This window comes from Lissotriton vulgaris, chromosome 1_1 (genome assembly GCF_964263255.1).
Source record: "Lissotriton vulgaris chromosome 1_1, aLisVul1.2, whole genome shotgun sequence".
Lineage (NCBI taxonomy): Eukaryota > Metazoa > Chordata > Amphibia > Caudata > Salamandridae > Lissotriton > Lissotriton vulgaris.
Genome location: NC_141685.1, coordinates 793054543 through 793072803, shown reverse-complemented (window position 1 = coordinate 793072803; position 18261 = coordinate 793054543). Strand labels below are relative to the sequence as shown.

At 45.8% G+C, this 18261-nt stretch overlaps 1 protein-coding gene across 6 annotated transcripts in view; it reads left to right on the top strand.

Moving 5' to 3' along the window:
- The window catches only part of RASAL2 (RAS protein activator like 2), a 785014-nt gene that overhangs the window by 647863 nt on the left and 118890 nt on the right, over positions 1–18261 (top strand). For all 6 annotated transcript variants that reach the window (XM_086956462.1, XM_086956457.1, XM_086956450.1 and 3 more), the window contains 2 exons: positions 17265–17409; positions 17904–18048. In XM_086956462.1, the coding sequence (XP_086812588.1) occupies positions 17265–17409; positions 17904–18048 (290 nt within the window). The remainder of the gene's footprint in view (positions 1–17264; positions 17410–17903; positions 18049–18261) is intronic.

Here is an 18261-nt window from a genome sequence, read left to right as displayed (position 1 = left end):
GCAGCCCCAGTGCCAGACTCCCTTGCCTTTTCCCAGTTTGATGCAGAAGTATTTAACAAGGAAATAGAACAGTCTCTCACAAAAGTATGCAGAAAACGGTGAGACCTATTAAATGAGTGCAGAGTGAGTGCAGAGTTGTAATGCAGAGTAGTGAGTAGTGAGTGCAGAGTGGTAATGCAGAGTAGTGAGTGCAGAGTAGTGAGTGCAGAGTAGTGAGTGCTGAGTGCAGAGTAGTGAGTGCAGAGTAGTGAGTGCAGAGCAGTGAGTGCAGAGCAGTGAGTGCAGAGCAGTGAGTGCAGAGCAGTGAGTGCAGAGCAGTGAGTGCAGAGCAGTGAGTGCAGAGTAGTGAGTGCAGAGTGCAGAGTAGTGAGTGCAGAGTAGTGAGTGCAGAGTAGTGAGTGCAGAGTGCTGAGTGCAGTGTAATAAGTGCAGTGTAGTGAGTGCAGAGTAGTGAGTGCAGAGTAGTGAGTGCAGAGTAGTGAGTGCAGAGTAGTGAGTGCAGAGTAGTGAGTGCAGAGTGCAGTGTAGTGAGTGCAGAGTAGTGAGTGCAGAGTAGTGAGTGCAGAGTAGTGAGTGCAGAGTAGTGAGTGCAGAGTAGTGAGTGCAGAGTAGTGAGTGCAGAGTGGTAATGCAGAGTGGTAATGCAGAGTGGTAATGCAGAGTGGTAATGCAGAGTGGTAATGCAGAGTGGTAATGCAGAGTAGTAATGCAGAGTAGTAATGCAGAGTAGTGAGTGCAGAGTGGTAATGCAGAGTAGTGAGTAGTGAGTGCAGAGTAGTGAGTGCAGAGTAGTGAGTGCAGAGTAGTGAGTGCAGAGTAGTGAGTGCAGAGTAGTGAGTGCAGAGTAGTGAGTGCAGAGTAGTGAGTGCAGAGTAGTGAGTGCAGAGTGGTAATGCAGAGTGGTAATGCAGAGTGGTAATGCAGAGTGGTAATGCAGAGTGGTAATGCAGAGTGGTGATGCAGAGTGGTGATGCAGAGTAGTGAGTGCAGAGTAGTGAGTGCAGAGTGGTAATGCAGAGTAGTAAGTGCAGAGTAGTGAGTGCAGAGTAGTGAGTGCAGAGTAGTGAGTGCAGAGTGGTAATGCAGAGTGGTAATGCAGAGTGGTAATGCAGAGTGGTAATGCAGAGTAGTGAGTGCAGAGTGGTAATGCAGAGTAGTGAGTGCAGAGTAGTGAGTGCAGAGTAGTGAGTGCAGAGTAGTGAGTGCAGAGTAGTGAGTGCAGAGTAGTGAGTAGTGAGTGCAGAGTAGTGAGTGCAGAGTAGTGAGTGCAGAGTAGTGAGTGCAGTGTAGTGAGTGCAGAGTAGTGAGTGCAGTGTAGTGAGTGCAGAGTAGTGAGTGCAGAGTAGTGAGTGCAGAGTAGTGAGTGCAGAGTAGTGAGTGCAGAGTAGTGAGTGCAGAGTAGTGAGTGCAGAGTAGTGAGTGCAGAGTAGTGAGTGCAGAGTAGTGAGTGCAGAGAAGTGAGTGCAGAGAAGTGAGTGCAGAGAAGTGAGTGCAGAGAAGTGAGTGCAGAGAAGTGAGTGCTGAGTGCAGAGTAGTGAGTGCAGAGTAGTGAGTGCAGAGTAGTGAGTGCAGAGTAGTGAGTGCAGAGTAGTGAGTGCAGAGTAGTGAGTGCAGAGTAGTGAGTGCAGAGTAGTGAGTGCAGAGTAGTGAGTGCAGAGTAGTGAGTAGTGAGTGCAGAGTAGTGAGTAGTGAGTGCAGAGTAGTGAGTAGTGAGTGCAGAGTAGTGAGTGCAGAGTAGTGAGTGCAGAGTAGTGAGTGCAGAGTAGTGAGTGCAGAGTAGTGAGTAGTGAGTGCAGAGTAGTGAGTAGTGAGTGCAGAGTAGTGAGTGCAGAGTAGTGAGTGCAGAGTAGTGAGTGCAGAGTAGTGAGTGCAGAGTAGTGAGTGCAGAGTAGTGAGTGCAGAGTAGTGAGTGCAGAGTAGTGAGTGCAGAGTAGTGAGTGCAGAGTAGTGAGTGCAGAGTAGTGAGTAGTGAGTGCAGAGTAGTGAGTAGTGAGTGCAGAGTAGTGAGTGCAGAGTAGTGAGTAGTGAGTGCAGAGTAGTGAGTAGTGAGTGCAGAGTAGTGAGTGCAGAGTAGTGAGTGCAGAGTAGTGAGTAGTGAGTGCAGAGTAGTGAGTAGTGAGTGCAGAGTAGTGAGTAGTGAGTGCAGAGTAGTGAGTAGTGAGTGTGCAGAGTAGTGAGTGCAGAGTAGTGAGTAGTGAGTGCAGAGTAGTGAGTTCAGAGTAGTGAGTAGTGAGTGCAGAGTAGTGAGTGCAGAGTAGTGAGTGCAGAGTAGTGAGTAGTGAGTGCAGAGTAGTGAGTGCAGAGTAGTGAGTAGTGAGTGCAGAGTAGTGAGTGCAGAGTAGTGAGTAGTGAGTGCAGAGTAGTGAGTGCAGAGTAGTGAGTGCAGAGTAGTGAGTGCAGAGTAGTGAGTGCAGAGTAGTGAGTAGTGAGTGCAGAGTAGTGAGTAGTGAGTGCAGAGTAGTGAGTAGTGAGTGCAGAGTAGTGAGTGCAGAGTAGTGAGTGCAGAGTAGTGAGTGCAGAGTAGTGAGTGCAGAGTAGTGAGTGCAGAGTAGTGAGTGCAGAGTAGTGAGTGCAGAGTAGTGAGTGCAGAGTAGTGAGTAGTGAGTGCAGAGTAGTGAGTGCAGAGTAGTGAGTAGTGAGTGTGCAGAGTAGTGAGTAGTGAGTGTGCAGAGTAGTGAGTAGTGAGTGCAGAGTAGTGAGTGCAGAGTAGTGAGTGCAGAGTAGTGAGTAGTGAGTGTGCAGAGTAGTGAGTGCAGAGTAGTGAGTGCAGAGTAGTGAGTAGTGAGTGCAGAGTAGTGAGTAGTGAGTGCAGAGTAGTGAGTAGTGAGTGCAGAGTAGTGAGTGCAGAGTAGTGAGTGCAGAGTAGTGAGTGCAGAGTAGTGAGTGCAGAGTAGTGAGTGCAGAGTAGTGAGTGCAGAGTAGTGAGTGCAGAGTAGTGAGTGCAGAGTAGTGAGTAGTGAGTGCAGAGTAGTGAGTGCAGAGTAGTGAGTAGTGAGTGTGCAGAGTAGTGAGTAGTGAGTGTGCAGAGTAGTGAGTAGTGAGTGCAGAGTAGTGAGTGCAGAGTAGTGAGTGCAGAGTAGTGAGTAGTGAGTGTGCAGAGTAGTGAGTAGTGAGTGTGCAGAGTAGTGAGTAGTGAGTGTGCAGAGTAGTGCGTAGTGAGTGTGCAGAGTAGTGAGTAGTGAGTGCAGAGTAGTGAGTGCAGAGTAGTGAGTGCAGAGTAGTGAGTGCAGAGTAGTGAGTGCAGAGTAGTGAGTGCAGAGTAGTGAGTAGTGAGTGCAGAGTAGTGAGTGCAGAGTAGTGAGTAGTGAGTGCAGAGTAGTGAGTAGTGAGTGCAGAGTAGTGAGTAGTGGGTGCAGAGTAGTGAGTAGTGAGTGTGCAGAGTAGTGAGTGCAGAGTAGTGAGTAGTGAGTGCAGAGTAGTGAGTAGTGAGTGCAGAGTAGTGAGTGCAGAGTAGTGAGTGTGCAGAGTAGTGAGTGCCCAACCCACTTGCGGTAGCTTGCCTCGCTTTATGTCTCTCTCCACACGCCTAGCGGCCGCCACTTCTCACCTCCTTTGCAGAGTAGGCCTCAGCTAGCTTCGTGCTCCATCTACCAGTTCGGGCCGAATTTGCAATCGGCACCCTGGGCAGTTCTTTCAGGGCTTGCGGGTAGGTCTCTGTGCCCCACGGGGGGGTGGGGGGGAGAAACACCAACCTCAGCGAGCAGCTCCGACTTCACCCGATGGGCACACCAGGCCGCAGGTTGCCTCGTGGCACGGCCTACACCTCCTCGGGCTCGCGTGATGTTCCTAGGCGGAATGTCAATAACTCAAACTTTAATGCTCCGAGATGTATTGCACTGCAAATGCTTGTTTTTGTACTCGTGCGTGGTGAGGTGCCCTAGGGGGAGGAGGAGGCCGTTGTTTTGGGTTTGCGGACAGTCGCAGAATCGAAAGCAGACTTTCAGTGAGTGTTTTTTTCATTTATTTTTTAAATCGATTGTTATGACTATGCTTTTGTCCCTGCCTGTTCAGCTTCATTACAATAGCGATTGCGAAAGCTATCAATTTCAGTGCTACTTTTTCTTGCAGCATTTACCATCTTTATACAACAATTCAGAGTTTGATAACAAATTAATGTAACACATTGTAATATACAATGCCAATAGCTCAAACTTTAAAGCTGGGAGACCTATTGCATTGTAAATGCTTGTTTCTTTTTGCTTAAGCACTCCTTCAGGTTGAATGTGTTTTCCTGCTCTTTCCCTCATACACAGTTAAGGCCCATGTGGTCTGTTCCTTTTTCGTCGGTGTTTCTCCTCCGTGCTCCATTTTTCTCTCTCATTAATGTGCTTCTCTTCCTCACACTCTATTTCAGTCTCCTTTGTTTGCACTCCGCCCCTGCTTTGCTGTCTCCCTAGTGTGCTTCACCCTGGCCACATGTTGCTCTGTACCTCGTGCCTCCCACCCCTTTGCTTCGCAACAACCTTCCTGTTACTTTCTCATAAACATCCACACTGACAAAAATATTGCTTTTACCATTGCATTTAAGTATCCCAAAAAGCATTGGCAAAGCTGATGCTCCCAAAGGTTAGACCTGTTGGTTTTTTGCCATTGATTTTTTTTCTTCCAAGTAGGGGTTTGGTGTGCGCAGCGTTAAGAAAGTTTGAAACAACACCTTTTTGATGATAGGGATTGTTAAAAGGGCCAACCAATCAGGGAGAAAGACTTAAACAAGGGCTTTGGCAGTGGTAGGAGACATTGCGTCATCGGAATACAAGGAAGTTTTCATTTTTGAGACCACTTGGTCAAGAAAGGCTTGAGGAAACGAGAGAGGAGAAGCCGGGGAGGATTTCCCATGATTGAAGAGGCTTCATTAGGGACAATAAATTGCAGTCATATTTTGTTCATTTTGTCAAAGAAGACAATGGTAAACTATTTCTTTCTGAAACTATCCTAATCTAAAGGAGAAAGGCTAATGATTTGAGATCTGAAAAGTGTAGGTCTCTTATTAGATTTATTGAAGAACTCGGGCATGCTTGGTTTGATGAGGGAATGTAGGATTTGTGTGAACCTAACCTAAACCGATATGAGGTGCATCCTGTTGTGTCCAAGCAAACCATTATTGGATTTGCACACATAGAGGTACATTTCTGTCCTACCTACAAAACTCTGTCACTTTACACCGCATGCAGAAGGACTACATTTCTCACACTGCATCCTTCCAAAAAATCCTTCTTAAATTCGACCTCTTTCAGGAACAAGTACAGTTTCTCCAAGCTGCATCTTAGCTTTTTGGTACCTGCAGGTGCAGAAACATGACATTCCCCCACAACCAACAAATAAATGTTTCTTGGGTTTGAACAGAGACACCTACAAATAATGCTTCTCTTTAATCCTATGTGCCCCTCTACTCCATTCTTACATTTAGACTAAAAGTGGATATGATATACCGTTTTTCTAAACATGATTCTCGGTTCATACCACTGCTGAAATCACGTTCACCACTGTCCGCCTCCTTCCCTCCCTGTATTTTGAGTCCCAATCTTTTATCCAAGGTTAGTGATAGAGAAGAGTGTGAGAAGAGAACCTATCATTAGCTAGAACTTTGAAAACAGACCCGGTATTAGCAAATGTGAGAGCTTCATCAGGGACTCGCACACACGGGACTGTGGCGCACCTGCCGGGGAGGAGATGTTTGTTGTCGATTTGCTGTTACAATTTTTCCATCATACGGTTTGGGCCTGAGCAGCAATCTGCCATATGCTTACTCAGTGCTTGAATTCTGTCCTTCACAAGAGAGTCCTCCTCGTTTTTACTGAAGTGTTTATGAAGATGCACTGCACATTCATTTTCTCTTTAGTTAATGTAAGTGAAAACCTGCAATTGATGTGGTCATAGAGAATAAAGATAAGAATATTAATGTTTTAATTTTTAATTGTTATTTTTGCTCAGTGCTTTGCCTACATTTGGACAGCGATCTCTTTTTCATGTCTTTTTAAATGTGTGTGTCTTTGAGAAATGCAGTGTATTTTGTGTGCTTGGCAAACGTATGTCACCATTTTGGCCTTATGCACCGCAAATCACTTTACCAGTTGCATGTTCCCTTGAAGCCATTGGAAGGAAACTGGGAAGTTGTGTGATGGTCGCATACGATTGGGATAAATCTGTTTTGAGTTATACCATCTAACCTGCATCTCCCCGAGTACCTCTTCTCATAACAAACCCCCTTATCGTGTACAAAATTACGATCCGGGTGCTTTTTAATTTGACTGATGTCTTATTAATGTAGAAATACATTCGTACTCTTTCTTGAAGCTCCCAAATGGTAAATATTTTTCTCCTCGAATTTCGTAGTGAGTTTGTAGTAAAGGTTCACATCTTAAGTCCAAGCAAGATATCAGTCATCTCAATGGTCTTGAGGCTCGGTGAATTAGTGAGTACTGTGGCTACTGATACTGAAGTCTGTATTGGGGGCCATGCTAGTATTTATATGCTACCCATCATTCAAGCTCAAAACTGGGAGGATACATTTTTGGCCAGAGTTCTCATATTTTTTTAGGTCGAGCGTAGCGAAGCTAGCGAAGGACCTTTTTTCGGCGTGTTCAGAGGAATCTGAGACAGTGTTCGGGGACGCGCCTCTGCTGTCTCAGATTCCTCCTCGAGGGCGCGCACGGCGCCGTGCCCATCTCCTGCCTCGGAAGCTCCATCCCGCAAGTAAGCCTCTCGCCTCTCTCAATCACGCGTGCGCACACAGCCACACTCACGCATGTACACACACACACACACACACACACACGCAGGCACACACACACACAAACACGCAGGCAAACACACACACGCAGGCACACAGGCATACACACGCGCGCACACAGACACACATACCGCCGCCGCCCCCCACCCCGCCCCACTTACCGCGTCAGCGGCCTCATCCGCCACTCCTGACTTCTGCTGTGCGTCACGACTGCTCCTGGGCCATCCACTCCATGGGCACGGGCTTCGCGGCAGACGGAAGTCCCGCCCCACGACAGGCGTGACGCTTCCGAACTTCCGGGATGCGCATGCTCACGGCTTGTTTACAACTTGTGCCCTGCTCTGTGCCTTCACAGCAGTCCCCAGTTCTCGAATTTATTCAGGTGCCCGCAGGCACAAGTAGATCACAGGCCGGACGCGCCCTGTGATGTTTGTTTCCTCTCCCAGTCCTCAGATCGCCCCTCCCCTGACAGCCGAGTCCTGCCTCGGCTGACACTACGGTCACGAAAACAGCTGGGCTGAGCGTCAGGTCTGCGCGTGCGCTCGCACCTGCCTCCTGACATGTGGTCGACTCTGGCTTTGGACCGCAAGCTTCCCATTGCAAGCATGGATCGGGCGCAGTGTTACCGTTCTCCGGTACTGCTGGCTGCCGCCCTGCTCCTGCTGGACAGTTCCTAGACCTAGAGAGTGGCGGTGTGCGACGCCACAGGTGAGACCAGTAGAGCTCCAGCCTGGTCTGTGGCAAGCTGCCTCTCCCTTCCTGGTCAGTACCCAAATCCATTGCTGGAGTGCTGTAGCTCTTAGTTTTCTTCGAGCTTCGTGGGGTTTGAACCCAAGGATTAACTTTTATAGAGGCTCACAGGGTTGAGTTTTGGGGCGGAGTTTTAAATGTATATGGTGCCTTGTCGTTGTTGATTTATGCCACATCGAAGCAGAAGCCTTTCATTTATTTATGTCCGGTGTTTTCGCACCTTTAGGTGAAACAGACTTTCACTTTCTCTTTCTGAAAGGCGAGGGTCATCGTTCTCCCTGGGTCTTCCCAGTGTTATTTACTCGTATTCTTCGGGAAGGGGCTATATAGTCATCCTGCATCTGTTAGCCTTTTAGCTACCCCTCTCTGCTTGCCATTGATTAACAATGTATTGCTTGTTTAAAATAGCTATGATGCACAGCAGCTGCAATGCTGTCCAATATGGATAAAAAAGATTTCCCAAGCCAATAGGTTTTATAGACAAGGCCTATTGGCTTTTGCCGTACCTTCCTACGCAACGTAATAATGGTCATTGCAGTTATATTAGTGGCATTCCTTAGCATAACACTGGACTTCTCATTATAATGGTTTCCCTGGCATAATGTGACCTTAAGTGGTATCCACACACCATTAAGGGTGTTGGGGCGGAGCTCTGTGAAAAAGTATCTATAAACAGGTTTGCTGCAATATTCTTGTATATACATATACGTTGTTGTTCTAACCAATCAATAAATGTTTTATTAACTGAAAAACATAATGCCGCTCAGACTGTTAAAAATAAATGGAAATATTTGCTTTATTGAATCATAGTTTAACGTTGAATCACAATATTAAAATGATTTATAAATAAAAGTGTATAGTGCCCATGTGTGAGACCAATATAAGGCAGATGAAAATGTTGGTAAAAATCTTTTTTTTTTTGCATTCAGGAGCTTAATATAGACAATGCGTTTCTAAGGTCCAATTGTCTGTATCTCAATGGTGTTTCAACCCTGAATTAATGATTGAATCATCTTCAAGATAGGATTTGAGGGGACCATAAGCAAGTATTTTGTTTGAAGGATTCTTGTGACATGCAAGGCAAAAATGTTCACTGGTTCGTAAGGTAGAATAATTTATATTCGACTATTCTTCATGGAGATAAAATAGTAATGCATATAGTATGCTCAATGTTGATGGTACGGCGAATAGGACCACAGTTATTTTCTGCACCAGTGGCTAAATATGATTTTGTATTGGGCGCTGCACTGAGATTGTCCAAGTCTGCGCAGGATGCTGCAGTTATGGCTATTGCACCGAGCGTCTGGAGATGGGCAGCTCTTTCTGATGCATACTGGAAGAGGCAGTGCTGTACAGCTCCAGATCCTAAGCATGACTGCGAAATCAAATTACTTTCTACACTTGTATGATTCTCTGAGCATTCCATCACACACACACAGTTCCAGCCTTTTGATGGGAGGGAATTCTAGGGTATTATTTTAAAGTTGGACCTATTACCCTCAGTTGTCTCACTGTTGCTCCACACCCTACATGCCAGCGAGTCAGTAGCAGGGCCCTGGTCTGATAAAGTGGAACACTGCTGCGGAAAAATTAAGGAGCCAGAGCATAGGATTGTAGAACCAGCCATGGCTTGAAGTGTTTTATGAGCAAAGGAGGCTGAGTAAAAAATAAAATAACTGTCTTCATTGCTGAGTCGTACCAGAGTTTGGGGGTGTACATGTACCTGTGCCATGTGTGTGTTTCTGTGCTGTATGTATATGAGCTTTGGTGTATTTGAAAGACAGAAACCGAATGTTAGTATACCCGACTTGACCATATAACTCAGTGGTGGTTATTCATGGTATTTAGTGGGCATGCTAGACAGTCAATATCTATAGCGTGATGGAGCCCACCCCTGTCTTAATGATGGACATTCGGGGCTTGCCGTCTTTGGAAATATTGTGCATTCTCCTGGCATTGGGCATTTTCCGTATAATGTGGCTGTCCTTGGAATGCTGGGCAGCCTTATCCGCGTCATTTTCACACTTTGCATAATGTAACCATGCCTGACAGCTTGTGGTCATCATTGGGCTTAGTGAGTACATCTCAATCATAATGCTGGTCCTCAAATTATGATGCCCCCCTTTGGAAAGATGGTGCCCTTGTCATTATGCTTGCTATCTTTTGCGTTCTGCAGGCTTCATTGGCAATATAGAGCAGCTCCCTGGCTAATCCTAACCCAGGCATAATAGTGGTCATTTTTGGAATCCTAGGTTATGATGGTGGTCAGCCCTGGCTTAATACTGACCATCCTTGACAAATTGTGGGCATCCTTGACATTGTGAAGCCCATGTCTGGCATTGTGGAGCTAATCTTTGGCATATTGTGTATATTTATAGTACAGTTATAAACATCCTTGGCATAATGACGAAAATACTTGGTATATGACGGGCATGTATACGATGTGATCTAAAAAGCATGGGGATGTTAATCACATTCTACCTATTGTGGTATTGTTGCATGTGAGAACTTAATAAAACGTGCATGCTTGAGGAACAAATGTGTATTTACTAAAAATGAAAAGCTGGTGATTTATAATGAAATTATATATCTTTGCTATAAAAAAAGCTTTTGTTTATGGGCCTATAATCTGCTGCTCATATGCAGCCATATGCATCCATCCAATGCCCTCTTTACCAGCTCCTTATACCACTGTGCTCTTTCCTCTACAGCCCTTCTTCCTTTACCTCGGGCTGGTCGAGTAAGGTCTTATCGTCCAACTCAACGCAATTTATCACTCATGGACCTGGGAAACTTGTCAGCTATGGGGAGAAAGGGTGTTTTTGAAAACCAATATTGTTCCCATTGATTAATATTGACGCAAAGGCAAATTTAAGGGGGTAGCTAATATAAGGCACTTTCTGGCCCCAAAATAGCGAGTCTCGCCAGAATCGTGTCTTTTGGCATGTGTGCATGGTCTAGCCCTGCGACCACTAAGATAGGAAGGGATTTAACATTATGAATTCTCTGAGAGATTCTTACAGCTTTTACATTGTGAACTCTGGCAAATGCAATATTAAGGGGGTTTACAATTTGAACTTTAAATTGCGCACTGACTGGCATCAAAACATCTAAGTCACGTAAATACAAAACATGTTGCAATACAAATGCTATAGGTGTCACATTTGCGAAAGTTATAACTATTGGCATTGTAAATGACAAAGCTATTAATTTATCTATTTTCAAAAACAACACATAAATAAAACCATTGTCATTTACAAGACCAATAGCTCAAACTTTCCTAATGCGAGACCTATTGCATTGCAAATGCTTGTTTAAATTGTGTTCCAGAGTTAAGGGGAACCGCTGAGGAGCACTTCACCTTCATTCAGTGTGTCACCTTAGGAAATGACATACTTGGCAAGTTAACAGCCTCTAATTCTAGTATATGGCCTGGAGTGCAGCATATTCCTATGCTGCTCACATCACAAAGGTGAATTTGTCCCCACCTAAGACCTTTAGTACCAGTGCCTTTTGTTCACATTTGATTGTGATGGCATCTTTGAATCTTTACGCTACCACATTTGTTTTCACTTTTATTCATATTTTAAGCTTTGGAGTGTCCTTAACCACTTCCGCGCGGATGACAAAGCCAGCTCGTCATGGGCGTTACCTGTGCTACGCGCATGACGAGCTGGCTTTGTCACTTAACCCGCGATTTTTGAAAATCCAGCGCACAGCGGAAAAACGCGGTAGCGCGGAAGCGGTTAACATTTACCCTTGAAGTGAGTGTGCCTTCCTTGTGTCCCATGTAGAGCTTGATGTCTGTTCTTTCACTTACTTCGAAGTTCAAGTGATTTTCAGTGGGGTTTATGTTAAATTAATTTACTTCGAAGACTGGAAGAAAAAAACATTTATCCAAATCATATGTCTAATGTTAAAGTCAAAATGTTATCAGATCAGTGACAGCTACGATCTTTCCAAAGAGATCAGTGTTCCCTTCTTACAATTCATACTAAGTTAATTAAATTGAGTATATTGCTCACCTGACACATTTCAACATCTTTGGGAGATTTTTAGACTTCATCAGAAGTATTTTTCAAATAACAACCACAAGTATGGTCACATTCAGAATGCTTATTTGTACACTCTTTTAGCCATGTCTCTTTCTGACATATATCTTGGGGGCGGATCATCAATTGTTGGTGACCAAACAGATGTCCAATTTCAGGAGAAAATGTGTGCAGCGCTTGAGGTTGTGGAGAGATCAATGTACAGATATCTTACCCCTTCCGAGGGTACTAGATCATTTTTTATGTAAGTTAGGAATTATGCGAGATACCCAATTACAACAATTCATCAAGTAGCATTTGGGTTTCCTCATTTGCACAGGTCAATTTACAGAGTACTCATAATAAGTGATGTAATTATGATTATTTCGTATTTTACGGCCATGGGAAATGGTTCTTTGTGAATAGAGCTATAGCCCAAGCTTGTAGGTATGTAAACTATACCTAACTTCTTGGTAGATTGCACACCACCAAAAACCAGAGAAATGCATGCCCCCCCTAAATTCAACACCATCTCCCGTTTCCTGGGGCAGGCTAGGCCAGGTCTAATGCCACTGCTTTGGACTGTTAGTGTAGTTATTTCAGACATCTTCTTGACAAGGTATGCAAAACCTGGACACAAAGTGCATCTCTCAATTGATTAACGTCTGGATCAGAAAATACATAGTCTGCACTATAGAACTATTAAATATGTGGGGCGTCATACAACCAATTCTGAAGAAATCTCAATTTCTCATAGCTCTTAGCATGGTTAAGTGCTTCCATTTTGTGTTTCATGTCTGATAGAGACTAAAAGTAGCAGATTCTTAACCTTAGAATTATTCCCAGACATCAGACTGGATCCGGAATTTTTTCGTGTGCATTACTCCTGCGCGCTGGTGGGTGGCGTCGTTTGGTTCTGTGTGGTGTCGTTGGCGTCGTCCACACCAAATTTTTGTGCGGTACATATATAGGTGCCACCTGATAACAGTGTTTTTCTTTCTGCGCCAGTCAGCACAGATCTGGAGAGCGCTACCGCCAGTTATTTTTATCTCCCATTTTTCCACTTTTCAAAAGTTTTTTGAGATCCTTCTCCTGGTATGGCAGGGATGACCAATAGGAAAGTTGGTTTCAAGCCATGCCACGCCTGTCAATGCCAGATGATGTTGACGGACCCGCATCTTGTTTTCCTCAGGCCTCCTGAATCCTGCTTGTGACACATGAGCGTGACCACAGCACAACGTCATGTACCTCAAGGGCTTGTAGTCCTTTGGCGCTTGATGTGCAGTTCTATGTCTGTCTCGATCCCGTTCGAGAGGATGGTACTGTAATCTTTGTTGCAAGCAAAGTCGTCTGGGCATTCAGGTAAGTCCCACAAAAAGATTAAGATGTCAAAGAGATCTTCAACTTCACCTTGTCCATGAAAGTCTTCCTAAGAGACGAGGGAGTGTTGTAATGCAAAGCCTGGCTCCGTGGGCGAGCCTGCACCCGGGTCGGCTCTGCGCCTCCCCAAATTTCCGGGAGCTGGAGCGACCCCCACCCACCGCCTCAAATTTTATGAGGCCATGCACCTCATATTTGAGTGGCACATTGCTGCTGGTGTGCCTTTTTTGCCCCGCTAGTTCGGGAGGGGCTCCTACTGGTTCCCTGCCGGCAGGTCCACCCCCAGTGCCAATGTGGGCCCTTGGATCCACATATGGATCCGGACTGGTGCTGGTCATACCACCTCGACCGTCCATGATGCCTTATGGGCTAGGACTTAGAAAAGACTGGGGGGGTAGACTGGACCCTGAGGAATGCCAGCTCTTAGGCCCCAACATAGACTGGTGTGAGGATTTGGTGATAACCAGTGGACTGGACACATCCACAGATACTGGCATGGTTTCGCCTCCTACAATGACTATGAAGGAGGGATCTTCTTTTGCTAAGGTGGTGAGAAGGGCAGCTGAGGTTCTGGACCTTAGCCTGCCCTCAGTGGCAGTCAAGACTAGCGTCTTGACAGAGGGGCTTCAGCTGGGAATGACCCCTCAGACCCGCTTCTCCAATTTAATGAAGCACTTACTGACGTCCTGCTTGGGTCAAGGTCCAATCCCAGCACATGGGCACCTGTGAACAGGACACTTAACCACCGCCATTGTCATGCCCCAGGGAACCCCAATTTCCTCACGCAGCATGCCACACGGGAGAGCTTGGTGGTCCAAGACTCCATCTCCTGTGTAAACCTTGGAGCATTTCCTACTCCTACTACTCCATCAGAGAAGTACTCAAGGGTCTGGACACCATAGGCAAGAAAATGTTTTCTTCCACCAGCCTGGCTCTGCGGTCCTTGAAGTCTGCGTGCCTTTTGGACCTTTATCCCATGCACTGTGGGATTGTTTGCGCTGGTGCTGCCCATAGTGCCAGAAGAAGCCCGAGCATTACTCTACCAAGCTATGACAGATGGGAGAAAGGCAGCCAAGTTCACAATCAGATGTGGGCTGGACATGTCCAACGTGCTAGTCAGAGCGGTTTCTTTGACGGTGGCCCTAAGGCACCAATCTGGCTGAGAACAACTGTTTTTTCGGGGGATGTCCAAGTCTTGCTTATGGAGATGCCCTTTGATGGCTCCGGTCTCTTGGAGACAAGGCGGACTCATTGCTGGACCCCTTCAAGGATAGCAGGGCTATGGCCAGGTCCTTGGGCCTTTCCATGCGCCCCCACCAACGCTAGTCCACGTTTTGCTCCTTTCTTGGCCATGGAAGGAGCTTCTAGATGGGTCTTTACCTACCACGCAAGATCCTCATCCTCTGTGTGACTGAGGATGCAGTTTTCACAGACCACGTGGGTTGGGTACACACGTTAACTGCAATTCTCTGCGGGCCACATGCACTTTCAGTTCGCCTTGCTCCCTTTTGGCTTTACAAGTACCCCCCCGGTGTTCACCAAAGTCAAGACAATGGTTGCAGCTCATCTGCAGAGATCAGAGGTGCCAATCTACCCCAATATTGACAACTGGCTGTTAAGAAGGGCAGTCCGTCATCCCACAGCTCCAGACTACATCGGGCCTATTGCACTTTCTGGGGTTCACTATCAATGTGCCAAAGTCACAACTGAGTCCCTCTCAGATATGCTCCCTTTCATCTGAGCTGTTCTGAACACAGTGCTGTTTAGAGCTTAACTTCCTGAAGTCCTGGTTAGACAAAGGAAGAAAAGAAAGTATGTTACATTCGCGGTTCGCATATCGGTCGCAATTAGTGAAGGCCAGTGACAGCTCTTTTAGGACTCTGCAGACACATTTTAAATCATCAGCAGACCGAGCGCCCTTAAGACGGATGATCACATTTCTACACAGGAGCCAGCAGTCGCTGCACCGCCCTCTCCGCTCGCAGGCCAGAAATAAATCTCCAAAACGCCCTGTCATTTTCTGACTGGGGGGCGTGTTTTATTTTCTCTCCTCTTCCCATTTGCTGGAATGTAAAATTCCAGCCAATGGGAAGAGGAGAGAAGGAACCTAAAAAACACACCCCTCAATCCGAAAAAGACGGGGCTTAAATGGAAAGACGCCCCTCTTGTCCAAAGGCTGGTCTCCGTTTAGGAAGCCAGTCAATGGAGAAGAGGGGCGGGTTTAAGCCCCACTCTGGAAAACATAAAATCTCGCCATCAAGACTGCGCAAGCGCAGCCTACGCAGTACGAGACCTAAAAAGGGGGCTAACACAAACTTATTCCATGTATAGGTTGGCAATGAAGAAGAAAGCAGTAATCTGTACCCATCAGGAGATAAATGAAAGGGATGGTAAAGGTGGCCAGCTAAAAGCACTAATTATGAAGAAAAAGGTTACCATCACACAGAGAGGAGACCGCGCTAACAAGGAATGGACATGCAGGCTGGAAGGCTGAAACTAATATAAAGTGCAGACATAATTCACAGTTCTTAGGACACCACAATAAATACATTTAATCTTTGGAGGAAAACGCTGTACACCTCCTATTTTCTTTTTTCAGCTTCATGATGTCCGTCATCCCACAGCTCCAGACTACATCGGGCCTATTGCACTTTCTGGGGTTCACTATCAATGTGCCAAAGTCACAACTGAGTCCCTCTCAGATATGCTCCCTTTCATCTGAGCTGTTCTGAACACAGTGCTGTTTAGAGCTTAACTTCCTGAAGTCCTGGTTAGACAAAGGAAGAAAAGAAAGTATGTTACATTCGCGGTTCGCATATCGGTCGCAATTAGTGAAGGCCAGTGACAGCTCTTTTAGGACTCTGCAGACACATTTTAAATCATCAGCAGACCGAGCGCCCTTAAGACGGATGATCACATTTCTACACAGGAGCCAGCAGTCGCTGCACCGCCCTCTCCGCTCGCAGGCCAGAAATAAATCTCCAAAACGCCCTGTCATTTTCTGACTGGGGGGCGTGTTTTATTTTCTCTCCTCTTCCCATTTGCTGGAATGTAAAATTCCAGCCAATGGGAAGAGGAGAGAAAGAACCTAAAAAACACACCCCTCAATCCGAAAAAGACGGGGCTTAAATGGAAAGACGCCCCTCTTGTCCAAAGGCTGGTCTCCGTTTAGGAAGCCAGTCAATGGAGAAGAGGGGCGGGTTTAAGCCCCACTCTGGAAAACATAAAATCTCGCCATCAAGACTGCGCAAGCGCAGCCTACGCAGTCCGAGACCTAAAAAGGGGGCTAACACAAACTTATTCCATGTATAGGTTGGCAATGAAGAAGAAAGCAGTAATCTGTACCCATCAGGAGATAAATGAAAGGGATGGTAAAGGTGGCCAGCTAAAAGCACTAATTATGAAGAAAAAGGTTACCATCACACAGAGAGGAGACCGCGCTAACAAGGAATGGACATGCAGGTTGGAAGGCTGAAACTAATATAAAGTGCAGACATAATTCACAGTTCTTAGGACACCACAATAAATACATTTAATCTTTGGAGGAAAACGCTGTACACCTCCTATTTTCTTTTTTCAGCTTCATGATGTCCGTTGTAAGCCCATCTGCTTATATTTACATAAAAAGCATGTCAATTATTTGTATTTGCTATGTTAGCAATTCTTCTATATAATCCAATCAAGACTTTAGTTGGGGTGGGTGGAACTCGCGGAGTTCCACCCCATGGAGTTCTACAAAAACGCAGTAAGATTCGGCGGAATTCCGCCAACCGGTGGAAAATATGCACCTTGCACTGCTCGTGCTGCAATTTTGCACCGGTAGTACGAGCAGCATTGAAAATCAGAGCGAGTGGCACCATGTGTTGGACAAGAGCACACAGCTATTAGAGTTAATTTTGCTGCCACTCGAGTGTAAAATTTACATGAGCTGCAGCAAATCTACTCGAACAGCAGCCCTCTGACCACGACCGGTTACGAGCGTTGGAACCACCTGCATTAGAAAATCACGCTAGGGTATGCCAAATCTAATTTGTCCTCGTATATTCTGGAGCTTCGCAGGAAAAAAATTCCTCCATGCGACGATTGTCAGAATTTGGCCAGAACTCCACATTAAAGAGTAAGATGGAGTGACCAAAATTCCAAGGGTAGAATGGAACATTACTCCCACCTCTACTCTTTAGCAGTGGCAAATGTGCATTTTATGTGGTGGGGTAGTAGGAATAAGACTGCGATGACTGGGTTGCCATGTTTTTATTTATTTATATACACTATTATATGGACAGCTGCTTCTTTCAATACTCTTTCCCTTTACTTTTCTATTGACAGCTTTGCATATTAATTACAACCCTTCCATCTTGTCTCTTCTTCTTAAGGACTTCCTGACTGACCTGGTAATGTCTGAGGTGGATCGCTTTGGAGAGCATGACGTTCTGATCTTCAGAGAGAATACCCTTGCCACCAAAGCCATTGAGGAGTACTTGAAGCTTGTGGGACAGAAGTACCTCCATGATGCACTAGGTAAGAATACACTTCCACCCCTTCTGCAAAATTCAAGTGATCCTTCCATGTGTGATGATTGTGCGTAGAAAGGTTTGCTCGCTCTGTGTGTTTGTCTAAGTCTGATTTGCATCTTGGTAACACTTTGAGGTGGGTCATATTCTTCGTGGGTTGAGATGGGTGGTATAGTTAAAATCCAAGCTTTCAGATAAATGTAGTTTAGATCTCTGTTCTAGCAATATGCTTGAGAGACCTCTCCAGTTCTGTGTTCTTTGAGCTGTTGCAATTAGCTAGTGCACGCAGTAAACGTAGCCCAGGACATCCTTGTGCCACCTGGGGCAGCCACTTCAAGACAGTATAGAGGCAGGTAAAAGTGAGATAGAATTCAACAGTTGGGTCAAAGCCAACACTGATCATTGTTAAAAGAATATAGTAGATCATTTACACTTTTAGAAAGCAGTCACATCACCGCTTGATTTCTCTTGCTCCAATGGCTGTTATCTCCTTCCTCTTAGGGGAGTTCATAAAGGCACTGTACGAGTCTGACGAAAACTGTGAGGTGGATCCCAGCAAGTGTTCCTCCAGTGAGTTGGCTGAGCACCAGAGCAACCTGAAGATGTGCTGTGAGCTGGCGTTCTGCAAGATCATCAACAGCTACTGGTGAGCCACCTTTTGGTGCACCGTGCTGAAGAGTTGTCTACCCTTTGAGTTACCAATTGTGTCTCATATTGCCTATCTCTCCTCTCTTTCACTGCTAGCACTTGCCCAGTCTTCTAACGTCTCTGCCTTCACTGTCTCTTATTAAATTCTATTTCCTCTCGCATGTTTTTCATCTTTACTATGTTTTGTGCTGCCTCTGCTTTATCACTTCTC